Source organism: Budorcas taxicolor, chromosome 7 (genome assembly GCF_023091745.1).
Source record: "Budorcas taxicolor isolate Tak-1 chromosome 7, Takin1.1, whole genome shotgun sequence".
Classification (NCBI taxonomy): Eukaryota; Metazoa; Chordata; class Mammalia; order Artiodactyla; family Bovidae; genus Budorcas; species Budorcas taxicolor.
The window spans coordinates 10,824,668-10,840,685 of record NC_068916.1 but is presented as its reverse complement, the minus strand read 5'-3'; the positions used below and the strand labels follow the sequence as shown (position 1 = coordinate 10,840,685).

Below are 16,018 nucleotides of genomic sequence, written 5' to 3'. Positions count from 1 at the left end.
CAATAACTCCTGTAGGCTATGTGGATGCTGAGCTATTAATAAACAGAGAATAGTACACTGTTAGGGAATAAAGTCAGATGACCATTTATGAAATACACTATCTGCTAACATCTACATTTTTAGGAAGGGCAGTTATGGCAGTGACTTTCCAAGGTATGAAGAACTAAAATGTGATAGACTGTAGTTTCATATTTTACTCTTCTATGAAATTATGTAATTGGTTTGTTTTCCAAGTTAGTTTTTTTCCATAGAAATAGCAAAATTCATGACGATTTCTTTAGTAAAAAGAAAGATTAGTATAAAGTGCATCATTTCAGAAAAATTTAATCTTAAGAAATGTCTGAAGTCTCATGAGATAAATGGGAATTTACATATATGTTTCACATGAGGTTTTGAATCAATTTGAGAGAGTAGAAAAATGACCAAAGAAAAAACTTAGATAACAGAGAACATCAAAGTTAATCAAGGATGTTTTTAAAACTGTGTAGAGAAGTTGAAATCAAAGAAATGGAAATATCAGGCAATAAATTGAAGAAGCTTTTGCTATTATCACAATTTAATCAAAGACTCACATATGTGCCTATGAGGCTTTGAGCCCTGTTATCATTGGCAGTTCTTCAGCCCAAGGACAAATGGCTCTTTTATAAATGTTTCCATATCAAAGAATCTTTTTAGAGCCCTCTTTATGTCTTCATTTCTCAGACTGTAGATGAAGGGGTTCAGCATGGGCGTGACCACAGTGTACATCACCGAGGCAATTATACTTGTGTATGAGCTGTGGGTAGCAGCAGAGCTAAGGTACACTCCTAAGGCCGAACAATAAAATAAGGAGACAACTGAGAGGTGAGATGCACAGGTGGAAAATGCTTTATACTGCCCCTTAGCTGATGAGATTCTGCAGATAGAGGACAAAATTTTAGAGTAAGAGTAAAGGATACCAATCAGGGGAATACTCCCCTGAATTACAGATCCAAAATACACCATTATGTTGTTGAGAAAGGGGTCAGAACAGGCAAGTTGGATCAGCCATTTGATTTCACAGAAAAAGTGGTGGATTTCCAAGTCTGAGCAGAATGATATTTGCAACACCGTTAAGCTGTGTAACAAGGAAAACAGGGCACTCATGATCCAGGACACCAGAAGGAGCAGTCCACAGACCCAGGGCTTCATGATGACCAGGTAGTGCAGGGGGTGACAGATGGCCACATACCGGTCATAGGCCATCACAGTCAGGAGAAAGTCATCTAATCCTGCAAAGAGTAAGTAAAAATACACCTGGATGATGCAGCCTTCATAGCTAATGACTTTCCTCTGTGTCTGAGTGCTTTGCAGCATCTTTGGAATAGTGGTGGAGGTTAAGCAGATGTCTACAAAGGACAGGTTGGAGAGGAAGAAATACATGGGGGTGTGGAGGTGGGGGTCTGAGCTGACAGCCAGGATGATGAGCAGATTTCCAACCATGGTGATCAGGTACATGGAGAGGAAAAGCCCAAAGATGATGGGCTGCAATTCTGTTTCCTCTGAGAATCCCAGAAGGAGAAATTCTGAAATTTGTGTCTTGTTCTCTGGTTCCATATGACGGATGTGACTACTGGGAAAAATATATATATATAACATGATAATATTCACTCAAACTGACATTACTCAAATAGCTAAAATACTGTAATCTCCATTTTGCTGACAAAAAATTGATGTTAATATGTTGTATATAGATAAATTCTCCTTGAGGATATACCTCATTTCACCTCTAACTCAAAGTTCTGGTCCCATTTGAGCATATTTCCAAGCAGTTCATGTTTCACAGTTTTATTGAGAAACATATTGAAAGCATACATATTCTAAGCACCTATAAGAGATAAACATGTGCACACATATGGGATATAATATCTCTATATTTTAGACATATTTAAAGACAAATCTCTCACAATCCAAGGATGGTGAAATATGATATTCAAATAAATATATAATATGTTAGAAGGTGACAGATTTATAAAGAAAACAGAAACATGTGTAAAGGAGAGAGTAGTAGGAGACATTATTTTACACCGAGTGTTCAGGCAAGGGCTGAAAACAAGGGTTTATTTGAAGAAACATTAAGAAAGGAAGAGAAGGACCTAGTGTGATACTAGGAGAAGGCACTCACTGTAGTGAAGGCTGAGGGAACAATCACTGCAAAGGACCTGAGGAAGATGCTGGTTCCACATGTTCAGATCCAAACAAGGAAGCCAGTGGGAGAGAGGAATGAGTAAAAGGAGCAGTGATTAGAGATGGATGAATCAAAAGCTGGAATCAAGATTGCCAGGAAAAATACCAATAACCTCAGATGTGCAGATGACACTATCCTTATGGCAGAAAGTAAAGAGGAACTAAAGACCCTCTGAACAAAGGTGAAGGAGGAAACTGAAAAGGCTGGCTTAAAACTTAACATTTAAAAAACTAAGCTCATGGCATCTGGTCCTATCATTTCCTGGCAAATACATGGGGAAACAGTGGAAACAGTTAAAGACTTTATTTTCTTGTGTTCCAAAATCACTGTGGACAGTGATTGCAGTTATGAAATTAAAAGACGCTTGCTCTTTGGGAAAAAAGCTATGACAAACTTAGTGTATTAAAAAGTAGAGACATCACTTTGCCAACAAAATTCCATATGGTCAAAGCTATGGTTTTTCCAGTAGTCATGTATGGATGTGAGACTTGGACCATAAGGAAAACTGAGCATCGAAGAATGGATGCTTCTGAACTGTGGTGTTGGAGAAGACTCTTGAGAATCCCTTGGATGGCAAGGAGATCAAACCAATCAATCCTAAATGAAATCAACACTGAATATCCACTGGAAAGACTGATGTTGAAGCTGAAACTCCAATACATTGGCCACTTGATGCAAAGAACTGAGTCACTGGAAAAGCCCCTGATGCTGGAAAGATTGAAAGCAGAAGGAGAAGCAAATGACAGAGGATGAGATGGTTGTATGGCAGTATCAACTCAATGGACATGAGTTTGAGCAAGCTCCAGGAGATAGTGAAGGACAGGGGATCTTTGTGTGCTGCAGTCCATGGGATTGCAGAGTCAGACATGACTGAGCCACTGAACAACAACAGCAGGAATGCTGAGGAACAAGGTGGCCTCCCTGCTACAGCTGACACTCCAGTCCACAGAGAATCCTTCCTTCCATGTTGTTCCCAGCACTTCATGGATTTAGTTGCAAGGACATCCGGTGAATTATCAGATCCACTGATTAGTACCATCTTTGATTGAGTTCTGAGCACTCTCACCTTAGTATGCCAACTTAATATATGAGCTCAGGTGCTTCTGCTTTAAGAACTGTTCCTATTCCACGAGGCACAGGTTCACAGACACAGTATCGCCTCCTGAGCAGCTACTGTCACGAATTTCTTATCCAGAACCCCCCTCCTTGGGCCATGAGTGGTTATAGCTCAAGCTGGTCAAATCAGATTAACTTTCTCCTATATGTGTGTGTGTTTGTGTTAAGTCACTTCAGTTGTATCTGACTCCTATCCTGTAGCCCACCAGGATCCTCTGTCCCAGGAATTTTCCAGGCAAGAACACTGGAGTGGTTTGCCATGCCCTCCTCCAGGAGATCCTCCTGATCCTGGGATCGAACCTGCTTCGCTTTACATCTCCTGTATTTTCTCCTAAACAAAGTTTAAATGGTACACAGAAATTCCAGTTCATAAGCTTCTGAGAGAATAATAAAGTTGAGGCTCCTTTTAGTTACAGCCATTTTCTGCCCTGTATGTAAAGAAATATAAAAAATATGAGGGACAGTTAAAATGAAGGTAGGAGAGCTAACGAGCTCAAATCATTCCTGAGACAATGTGACCAAGAAAAGCTTCCTTGGTTTGGCAGCATTCCAACCTCAGCTACATCTCCTTGATGCCCAGGAAAAATCAGAAAGAAACATACCTCTTTTCCGGGGAAAGAAACAGTTATATCTATATGATGTGAAAAACCATACAGATTTAATATCCCAAGAGAAAAATAACCAACGAGAGTAGACTAACAATTCAAAAATGAAAATGTACAAAACACAGCAGAAGTTTCATTTGTGTTATATGAAGCAGTAGAAGATTGTCTTTCTTGTGCTTTCCCAAATGATTTGACCTCTCTGTGTGGTCTGATACTGAATTAAGCAAGTTCTATCTCTCTTTTCTCATGGGTCATAATTTAACACTTTAATTCTAGTTCTGGGCTTTGTCCAATACGCAAAAGCCTTTGCACCTCATACTCCATAAAGCCTGAGCAGGTCAAAAAAATTCATTCTCTTATTCTGGATAAACTTCTTTATGTGATTTAAGGCTGAGGACAGTATATTTTATTTCACTGTACTGTGACTTTGCCACTTTAATTTAAGATACTAATCATCAGAAACTTAATTTGCCTTATCATCAGAGACAACTGTTTGTTCAGTTATTATTTTCTCAAAGGTATGTGAATATATTTCCATTTATTTAAAAATGCATTTAAGAAAATGAGTGAATTATGAAATGAAAAAATATGGCTAAAATATGAAACAAATAAAAGAGTGATTTCATATAATCATATTAAAGAAAACTGAATGGAACAGCAAAAACTGACTGAAACATGATTTATAATAGGAGTAATTAAACATTTATGACATGAATTAATAATTTAGAAAAGACCTTGACTCAAAAGAACATAGCATATAATGACCCAGAAATTTCTGGCAGATAGCAGATGCTTTGTTATAATGTGTTATGATTAGGAATTAGGTCCCCTTAGGTATGAACACTCAGAGAAGGCAATGGCACCCCACTCCAGTACTCTTGCCTGGAAAATCCCATGGACAGAGAAGCCTGATAGGCTGCGGTCCATGGGGTCGCTAAGAGTCAGACATGACCGAGCGACTTCACTTTCACTTTTCACTTTCATGCATTGGAGAAGGAAATGGCAACCCACTCCAGTGTTCTTGCCTGGAGAATCCCAGGGACGGGGGAGCCTGGTGGGCTGCCGTCTATGGGGTCGCAGAGAGTCGGACACGACTGAAGCGTCTTAGCAGCAGCAGCAGCAGGTACGAACACTGTCCTTTGGGATGCTAAGTTGCTTCAGTCGTGTCCGACTCTGTGCAACTCCATGGACGGCAGCCCACCAGGCTCTGTTGTCCCTGGGATTCTCCAGGCAAGAACACTGGAGTGGGGTGCCATTGCCTTCTCCAATAATGAAAGTGAAAAGTGAAAGTGAGGTCGCTCAGTCATGTCCGACTCTTCGAAACCCCGTGGACTGCAGCTTACCAGGCTCCTCCTCCATGGGATTTTCCAGGCAAGAGTACTGGAGTGGGTTGCCATTGCCTTCTCCATCCTTTGGGATGATTGTATTCAATTTGGTTGGGAAAGGCTGGATTGTTGAATAAAAACCCATGGAAGATTCATATGATATATGGCAAAACCAATACAATATTGTAATTAGCTTCCAATTAAAATAAATAAATTTAAATTTTAAAAGAACAACTGGAATAAATGGTTATCTCTCTAGAAGGAAATTAAGTAGTTCCTTCTCTGACACATCTTTTAAAAAGGGACTAAAGACCCCAATGTAAAAGTGACAAATCCACTTTAGACGCATATATAAAAATCCACATTGGGGCTACATTTTTACTGATACTAGAAACATAGAGAGTTTTAAACTCAGACTTCCTCAATCTCTGTGCTATTGGACATTCTATGCCTGTTCCTTCTCTGGGGTGAGGTCTGTCCTGTAAATTGCAGAATGTTTAGAAACATCTTTGCCCACCACTTATTGCTCATCAGTGTGACAGCAAATAATGTGTACAAATATTGCTCAAAAAACCCTGGGGGGACACAATTATCCTTGGTTGGAAAGCGCAGTATTAAATTAAGACTCTCAAAATATTTTTGCAGCAGTGATATAATAGTCACTTATGGATAAATAATGTTATAGACCACCAAATGTGTGAGTCACACAGCCATACCATATAATATTATATAGATATTAAAATAATGAACCAACATTATACTGGTTGATTGGAAGCAAGTCCCCGAGGTATTATTGAGAATGAAACAAGTGAGGGACAAATTGTAGAAAACATTAAACATAATGACTATTTGTCACTAAAATATAAAGACCATTTATGATATATTCAGGATGGTACTGATGCATTTGTGTGAGAGTATATAAGTATGTTTAAGAACACATTTTACAAAGATATTTTTCAAAACCTAAGAACTCATGGGACAAATTATATTGGTGAGAGTGCAATTATGCAAAGTGTATTGTTTTCTGGGCAATGTGTTGTGTGCTAAGTTGCTTCAGTCATGTCTGACTCCATGCTACACTATGGACTGTAGTTTGCCAGTAGCCTCCATCTGTCCATAGGATTCTCCAAGCAAGAAAACTGGAGTGATGTGTTATGCCCTCCTCAAGGGGATCTTCCCAACCCAGGGTTTGAACCTGCATCTCTTAATTCTCCTCTATTAGCAGACAAGATCATTATCACTAGCACCATCTGGGAACCCCCTTTATGAATAATAGAACGTAATAAAATTGAATGAAAATCTACAATTAACTGATTAAAAGACACAAAAGAGTAAAACTTTAACAATACATGGATCACTAATTCAAGATCAAATTGCCAAAGATTTGGAAATGAAACAATATTACAGAAGAACATTTACAATGTGAGGAAGGAGAAGTATCTAAATTATAATTTTATCTTAAATGTAGATAGAAGAATTCAAATATGGTTATAGAATATAAGACAAATGGTAAAAATAAACAAGGCCAGGTGATGCAACTTTTAGGAAAAGATTTAATGAGAAGGCCAAAAGGAATAATAAAGAATAACAGATGAGAAACTCTTAATAGAAGTAAATATATACAAGAAACTATCACCACTAAGGATGCTGAAGAACTCTCACTTTCCTTTCTTGCTTACAGCAAGAGTGGACACATTAAGAATATTAAAGTAATTAAATTATTACAGTAAGAAAAATAAGAATAAAAAGCAATGCACAGTATGTACTGTGCAGCATGATGACTCTAGTTCATAATACTTTTCTTAGAATAATTTAAAGTTGGAGAAGACTCTTGAGAGTTCCTTGGACTGCAAGGACATCCAATGAGTCCATTCTGAAGGAGATCAGCCCTGGGTGTTCTTTGGAAAGAATGATGCTAAGGCTGAAACTCCAGTACTTCGGCCACCTTGTGCAAAGAGTTGACACATTGGAAAAGACTCCGATGCTGGGAGGGATTAGAGGCAGGAGGAGAAGGGGACGACAGAGGAAGAGATGGCTGGATGGCATCACTGATTCGATGAACGTGAGTTTGAGTGAACTCTGGGAGTTGGTGATGGGACAGGGAGGCCTGGTGTGCTGCGATTCATGGGGTCTCAGAGAGTCGGACACGACTGAGTGACTGAACTGAACCGAAAGTTGCTAAGAGACAGTATATCCTAAAAACTCTCATCACAATAAATTGTAAGTATGTGTGGTGATAGATGTTAACTAGGTTTACTGTGGTGATCATTCAGCAATATAAACAAATATTGAACCATCAAGCTGTGTACCTGTAACTCATATATTGTCATGTGTCAATCATACCCAAATTCTTTTGCAAAGAATATTGTTGGTATATAAGACCAACAAAATTTATCAATTCTTGTGCATCTATGCATATATAAAAGAACTAAATCACAAATTTAAGTTTCTTGTTAAAAAATAATTCTATCAAAGAATCCAGTTTTAAAAAGGAATAACAATACTCTGATACCACTATATAAAACAAAATAGTTATAGAGTTTTTTAAATAGAGAAACACTGCATGGCTAACAAATCCATAGATATATTTAGCCTCACAGATAAGACAGTTGCAAAGTAAGCCTCACTAGCATACATCTTTTCACTTACATAACTAAATATGTGGACACAAGAGTGAGAGAAGATACTGTAGTGTGTGTGTTTCCTATACAGCTATTGAAAGTGTGTGTTTGCAAAGTCATTGGTTTGGGTCTTTCTCTTCTATGTGGATGCACAGTCTAATATGTCCCTTCTTACAATAAAATGAAATGCCCTCACCTCACTGATTGACCCTCTACAGTTAATACCCTATTTGTCTACTCCTGTTAATTAGAAGAAACTTAGACTCATGTTCCACTTTTACTGGATGCAGTTTATACCTCCCATTCGTTCTTTTGTGGGCTTCCACTAGCATGATTTAATTGTCAACATTGTCACTCACATTATCAGGTGCACTGTTTCTTTTCCAGCATCATAAGTAAATACATTTTTATTTATGTACCTGTTTTACTTAGGAAACCCAGCAAACAACTGCAGTGACCTCTGTGGGCTATGCTAGATTGGTCTTCAAGTGACCTCTGGTACATTCCTGGCTTCCATCCTCTCTGATCCTCTCGTGCAGTGTCTGTGGAGCTCTCAGACTCACCTGTTTGGGAACTCTGTGCGGGAGGATTCTCTGTGAAAGTCAAAATTTCCCCCTAAGTAGCTGGCAATGCAGACCAAAGCTCTGTCTCCCGACAAGACAGCAATAAGAGATCAAGCATTGGCCTCTCAGCCAGATGTAGGATTGCAGAAGCAACAACTACATCCTGTCCAACCAAAGAGGCACAGGCTGAGGGACTGCAGCAGACGGGTTATTTACATCTTTTCATGTCGGCTCATTAGACATGCTTTTCTCTTGTTACATCAGCCTCTAAGTATGTGATATTCCCTGGTGACACTGGTCTGGACAAAATAGATTTTTTTCTTCTGATTCTCTGTTCCTAAGAGACTCCATTATAAGATACGTAAATTCAGTTTTGTCATTCCTTCTCTGTTAACTTTTCTGGTTCCAAAGCTCTAAGGTTTCTGATACCTCATCACATCCCAGAGTTCAAATTGTCTCAAAAACATAATATTGATAATTGGTCTTGAATAGGTCCTTTGGATCTTCAATGCCTTGATTTGTGGTGGACACACAATCCCAGAAATGTCTGACTATTGCCCTCTTCAAAACAAGGGATAACTTTGCTTCTTTAATATAAAACTAACTTGGGTATTATGATTTTTGGTTTCATGAAAGTTTTGCAAAGCCAAAAAGATTTCCTACTTATATCAGAAATTAAAGAACCCTACTGCCATTGCAGGAAAAGTAAGAGATGTAGGTAGTATCCCCAGGTCAGGAGGATCCCATGGAGGAGGGCATGGCAACCCACTCCAGTATTTTTGCCTGGAGAATCCCATGGACAGAAGAGTCTGGAGGGCTACAGTCCAGAGTCACGAACAGTTGGATACAACTGAAGTGACTTAGCGTATATGCACCACTAGCTTAGCATATTATAAAGACTGTCACATTTAAATTTTACAATGCATTCTATGAAATAGTACTTTTATGAACTGCTTTCTCCATTATAGAAATGTAATTTACAGGATAGCACCCAGTTCTGTAATGATCAACACTGTTAAGGTGAGAATATTTATTCCAGAGTAGTATTTCTCTAAATTCACTATTCCTAAAAATTGCCAAGGATTGTAGTTTAATTTCAAATTATTTTTCAGCAGGTCTGATCAGGGGCCCACAGACCCTTCATTTCTAACAAGATGCTAAGTGTTGCTACTTCAGGTCCTCATCTGTGTATCACAGTTTGTGTAGCAAAGAAGTGATTCTGTGTTAGATTCAGTTATAGCTAGATTTAGGTATTCAACAAAAATCTTCTTTGTATGTAATTTTGTAAACAATTCAGAGTGTCTTTTGTTTGTTTGTTTTCTTTTATTTTCTGGCCACATGGCATGTGAGACCTTAGTTCCCCAACCAGGGATAGAACCCAGTGTCCCCTGCATTGGAAGCACAGATCCTTAATCACTGGACCACCAGGGAAGTCCCTTCCATGTATGTAATATTGAAAGATGAGATTCCCACTTAATTTCATAAGTAATGATAAATTTTGTGTTTTACATAAGTATTCTTAAGTGACATAAAATAATTTCTATTAGAAAAAGACTTTGCAGTAGGCAGAATAAGATCCTCCAAAAGAGGTCCACACGCTAAGAACTTTGGAATATCCACACTAAGCGCGGCCAAGAGGAGTTACCCCACGTCCGAGGTCAGGGGCAGTGGCCGAGAGTACCAGGCTGTGACAGCACAGGAACAGCCGAGAGGAGCTACCCTGCATCCGAGGTCAGGCACAGCGGCTGGGAGGAGCCAACCCCTGCCCAAGACCAGGGGTGGCGGCCGGAAGGAGCAACCCACGTCCCAGGGGTGGTGGCTGTGTGGGCGCAGGTGGACCTAGAGGAGCTATCCCACAGTGAAGGTCAGGAATGGCGGCGGTGAGGAGATACCCTTCCTCCAAGGTAAGGAGCAGTGGCTACAATTTGCTGGAGCAGCCGTGAAGAGATACCCCACTCCCAAGGTAAAAAAACCCAAGTAAGATGGTAGGTGTTGAAAGAGGGCATTAGGGGCCAGACACACTGAAACCATAATCACAGAAAACTAGTCAATCTAATCACACTAGGACCACAGCCTTGTCTAACTCAATGAAACAAAGCCATGCCCGTGGGGCAACCCAAGATGGGTGGGTCATGGTGGAGAGGTCTGACAGAATGTGGTCCACTGGAGAAGGCAATGGCAAACCACTTCAGTATTCTTGCCTTGAGAACCCCATGAACAGTATGAAAAGGCAAAATGATAGGATACTGAAAGAGGGACTCCCCAGGTCAGTAGGTGCCCAACACACTACTGGAGATCAGTGGAGAAATAATTCCAGAAAGAATGAAGGGATGGAGCCAAAGCAAAAACAATACCCAGCTGTGGATGTGACTGGTGATAGAAGCAAGGTCCAATGCTGTAAAGAGCAATATTGCATAGGAATCTGGAATGTCATGTCCATGAATCAAGGCAAATTGAGTGGTCAAACAGGAGATGGCAAGAGTGAACGTCGACATTCTAGGAATCAGCGAACTAAAATGGACTGGAATGGCTGAATTTAACTCAGATGATCATTATATCTACTACTGCGGGCAGGAATCCCTCAGAAGAAATGGAGTAGCCATCATGGTCAACAAAAGAGTCCGAAATGCAGGACTTGGATGCAATCTCAAAAACGACAGACTGATCTCTGTTCGTTTCCAAGGCAAACCATTCAATATCACAGTAATCCAAGTCTATGCCCAACCAGTAATGCTGAAGAAGCTGAAGTTGAACGGTTCTATGAAGACCTACAAGACCTTTTAGAACTAACACTCCAAAAAGATAACCTTTTCATTATAGGGGGCTGGAATGCGAAAGTAGGAAGTCAAGAAACACCTGGAGTAACAGGCAAATTTGGCCTTGGAATGCAGAATGAAGCAGGGCAAAGACTAATCGAGTTTTGCCAAGAAAATGCACTGGTCATAGCAAATACCCTCTTCCAACAGCACAAGAGAAGACTCTACACATGGACATCACCAGATGGTCAATACTGAAATCAGACTGATTATATTCTTTGCAGCCAAAGATGGAGAAGCTTTATACAATAAAAACAAGACCAGGAGCTGACTGTGGCTCAGATCAAGAACTCCTTATTGCCAAATTCAGACTGAAATTGAAGAAAGTAGGGAAAACCTCTAAACCATTCAGGTATGACCTAAATCAAATCCCTTATGATTATACAGTGGAAGTGAGAAATAGACTTAAGGGCCTAGATCTGATAGATAGAGTGCCTGATGAACTATGGAAGGAGGTTCATGACATTGTACAGGAGACAGGGATCAAGAACAACTCTATGGAAAAGAAATGCAAGAAAGCAAAATGTCTATCTGGGGAGGCCTAACAAATAGCTGTGAAAAGAAGAGAGGCGAAAAACAAAGGAGAAAAGGAAAGATATAAGCAGCATCTGAATGCAGAGTTCCAAAGAACAGCAAAAAGAGATAAGAAAGCCTTTTTCAGTGATCAATGCAAAGAAATAGAGGAAAAGAACAGAATGGGAAAGACTAGAGATCTCTTCAAGAAAATTAGAGATACCAAGGGAACATTTCTTGCAAAGATGGGCTCAATAAAGGACATAAATGGTATGGACCTAACAGAAGCAGAAGATATTAAGAAAAGGTGGCAAGAATACACGGAAGAACTGTACAAAAAAGAGCTTCACGACCCAGATAATCATGATGATGTGATCACTCATCTAGAGCCAGATATGTTGGAATGTGAAGTCAAATGGGCCTTAGAAAGCATCACTATGCACAAAGCTAGTGGAGGTGATGGAATTTCAGTTGAGCTTCAAAACCTGAAAGATGATGCTCTGAAAGTGCTGCACTCAATATGCCAGCAAATTTGGAAAACTCAGCAGTGGCCACAGGACTGGAAAAGGTCACTTTTCATTCCAATCCCAAAGAAAGGCAATGCCAAAGAATGCTCAAACTACCACACAATTGCACTCATCTCACATGCTAGTAAAGGAATGCTCAAAATTCTCCAAGCCAGGCTTCAGCAATACATGTACCATGAACTTCCTGATGTTCAAGCTGGTTTTAGAAAAGGCAGAGGAACCAGAGATCAAATTGCCAACATCTGCTGGATCATGGAAAAAGCAAGAGAGTTCCAGAAAAACATCTATTTCTGCTTTATTGACTATGCCAAAGCCTTTGACTATGTGGATCACAATAAACTGTGGAAAATTCTTCAAGAAATGGGAATACCATACCACCTGACCTGCCCCTTGAGAAAGCTTTATGCAGGTCAGGAAGGAACAGTTAGAACTGGACATGGAACAACAGAGTGGTTTCAAATAGGAAAGGAATGCGTCAAGGCTGTATCTTGTCACTCTGCTTATTTAACTTCTATGCAGAGTACATCATGAGAAATGCTGGACTGGAAGAAACACAAGCTGGAATCAAGATTGCTGGGAGAAATATCAATCACCTCAGATATGCAGATGACACCACCCTTATGGCAGAAAGTGAAGAGGAACTAAAAAGCCTCTTGAGGAAAGTGAAAGAGGAGAGTGAAAAAGTTGGCTTAAAGCTCAACATTCAGAAAACGAAGATCATGGCATCCGGTCCCATCACTTCATGGGAAATAGATGGGGAAACAGGAGAAACAGTGTCAGACTTTGTTTTTTTGGGCTCCAAAATCACTGCAGATGGTGATTGCAGCCATGAAATTAAAAGACGCTTATCCCTTGGAAGAAAAGTTATGACCAACCTAGACAGCATATTCAAAAGCAGAGACAGTACTTTGCCAACTAAGGTCCGCCTAGTCAAGGCTATGGTTTTTCCAGTAGTCATGTATGGATGTGAGAGTTGGACTGTGAAGAAGGCTGAGCACCGAAGAAGTGATGCTTTTGAACTGTGGTGTTGGAGAAGACTCTTGAGAGTCCCTTGGACTGCAAGGAGATCCAACCAGTCCATTCTGAAGGAGATCAGCCCTGGGATTTCTTTGGAAGGAATGATGCTAAAGTTGAAACTCCAGTACTTTGGCCACCTCATGTGAAGAGTTGACTCATTGGAAAAGACTCTGATGCTGGGAGGGATTGGGGGCAGGAGGAGAAGGGGACGACAGAGGATGAGATGGCTGGATGGCATTACTGACTCGATGGACGTGAGTCTGAGTGAACTCTGGGAGTTGGTGATGGAGGGAGGCTTGGCGTGCTGTGATTCATGGGGTCGCAAAGAGTCGGACACGACTGAGCGACTGAACGGAACTGAACCTTACACATCTGGCTTAATTACAATAGCTGATGGAATACAGTTGATTTTGATGTGGGAATATTAGCTCAGATATACAGATTGGACTAGTATAATCACAATAGATTTTCTAATGTGAAAGAGAAAGGAAGAAGAGTTGAAGTCAGACATTTAAAATTGTAGGCTTGTGGATTTGAAGAGAGGAGGGACCATGAGTTAAACAGTGCTGGTGACCACTAGAAGTAAAATATTAACAGGACATTGAGTTTATTCTCTCTGGCAGAAAGATCAGAGTGTTGCAGACATCTTGATTTTTGCTCAATGAGACTTCAGGATTTTTGTCTCATAGAACTTTATTATAGGTACTTCTTTTAACCTGCTAGCATTGTAATTTGTTAAAGAAGCAATAGGAATCTAATATAGATATTTGTCCAATCATATGCTGTTTCTGCTAACATATTATATCTCAGATGGTAAAGAATCCACTTGCAAAACAGGAGACCTGGGTTCCATTGCTAAGTGGGAATAATCCCCTGAAGAAGGGAATGGCAAGCCACTCCTGTATACTTGCTTGGCAAATTCCAAGGAAAGACTGTGCATGGAGTTCCAAAGGTCGGACAGGACTGAGTGATTCACACACATTAATTTTAACACATACTGTTCCTGGGAGCTGAGTTTAAGCTTTTGATTCTAACACTGAGCTTCCTTACAAAGTCATTATATGTTAAACTCATATCTTAAACAGGAGAAAATTTCAGTCACTCTGGAGAGATTTTGCCCCCTTAGCACCCACTCCAGTGTTCTTGCCTGGAGAAGCCCAGGGACGGTGGAGCCCAGTGGGCTGCCGTCCATGGGGTCACACAGAGTTGGACACGGCAGCAGCAGCTGGTACAGAGAATTTCACTTTGTCTAAATGTAAATATGGTTCTGACTATGAGAGATTTGGAGTTTAAGATAGGAAAAGTAAATCATTATCAAAATTAAGGTTACACATTCTACTTTAAATCTTCGTGTTAACATTTCTATATTTTTCCTAAATCATGTTTATTCCAGCATCCATTTTCTTTTACTTCTAACCTTCCAGCTTTCTCTCATGTTTTCTTTCAGCACAATGAGTGGGGTTACAAGTGAAATCGTGCATGCACATTTATGTGCATGTGTGGGTTTATTTCAGAGAGGTATATACAGACCTATATACACATATACATATTCTTAAACTTGAACAATATTTGTTGATTCAGCAGAGCATTTCTATACATTTCTTTAATTCCTCACAATATCCAAGTGAAGTTAGGACTGATCATCTGATATATCCTTCTGAAAGATAAAACTGAGGCTCAGGGCATTTCCATTATTAACAATAACTTTACAAAGAAATTAGAATTTATTGTGGACCTTTTAAAATTATATGCAAATAGAACCATGTAATATACTTCTGGTTTTTGAAATTTAGGAAATTGTATATTTTAAAAATGTGTAGTTTATTATATGTAATTACACTATAATGAATTAGTTAAGAATTAAAATTTTCTGGCTGTGCATTATTATGGGTAGTAATGTCAAGCACAGGTAGTTGAATCACACTAAAATTCGTGAGAGAGAGCTTCTAACTGGGAAGAAAGCAAAGTGACATCGATGGATTTAGGAACAGTGAAATTTAAATATAGCAATTAAGAGTTGAGAAATCCAGTGTTTTTTTTTTTTTTTTAATATAACTGATAAACTAAAGATTGTTGTTCAGTTGCTAAGTGATGTTCAACCCTTTGTGACCCCACGGACTGCAGCACACCAGGCTTCCCTGTCCTTTGCCATCTCCCAGATATTGCTCAAATTTATGTCCAATGAATCAGTGATGAAATCCAACCATCTCATCCTCCGCCACCTCCTTCTCCTTTTACCTTTAATCCTTCCCAGCATCAGGGTCTTTTCCAATGAGTTGACTTTTCACGTCAGGTGGCCAAAGTATTAGCACTTCAGCCTCAGCATCAGTCCTTCCACTGAATATTCGGCGTTGATTTCCTGTAGGACTAACTGGTTTGATCTCCTTTCAGACCAAGGGACTCTCAAGAGTCTTCTCCAATACCACAGTTGGATAGCATCAATTGTTTGGTGCTCAGTCTTCTTTATGGTCCAACTCATCCAGTCACAAGATAAACTAAAGACTAACCTACTTACATGGGGCTCCCCTTTTAGCTCAGTCAGTAAGGAATCTGCCTCCAGTGCAGGAGACTCAGGTTCAATCCCTGGGTTGGGAAGATTCCCTGCGGAAGGAAATGGTGACCCACTCTAGTATCCTTGCTTGGGAAATCTCATGAACAGAGGAGCCTGGTGGGCTGCAGTCCATGGGGTCGCAAAGAGTCAGGCATGAC

At 39.9% G+C, this 16,018-nt stretch overlaps 1 protein-coding gene across 1 annotated transcript; it reads right to left on the bottom strand.

Moving 5' to 3' along the window:
- Positions 1-603: 603 nt before the first annotated feature.
- LOC128050451 (olfactory receptor-like protein OLF4) lies at positions 604-1,602 on the bottom strand. The gene has a single exon (XM_052642705.1). The coding sequence runs from the start codon at positions 1,573-1,575 to the stop codon at positions 604-606; it is 972 nt and encodes a 323-aa protein (XP_052498665.1). The 5' UTR covers positions 1,576-1,602.
- Between the last annotated feature and the right edge of the window lie 14,416 nt (positions 1,603-16,018).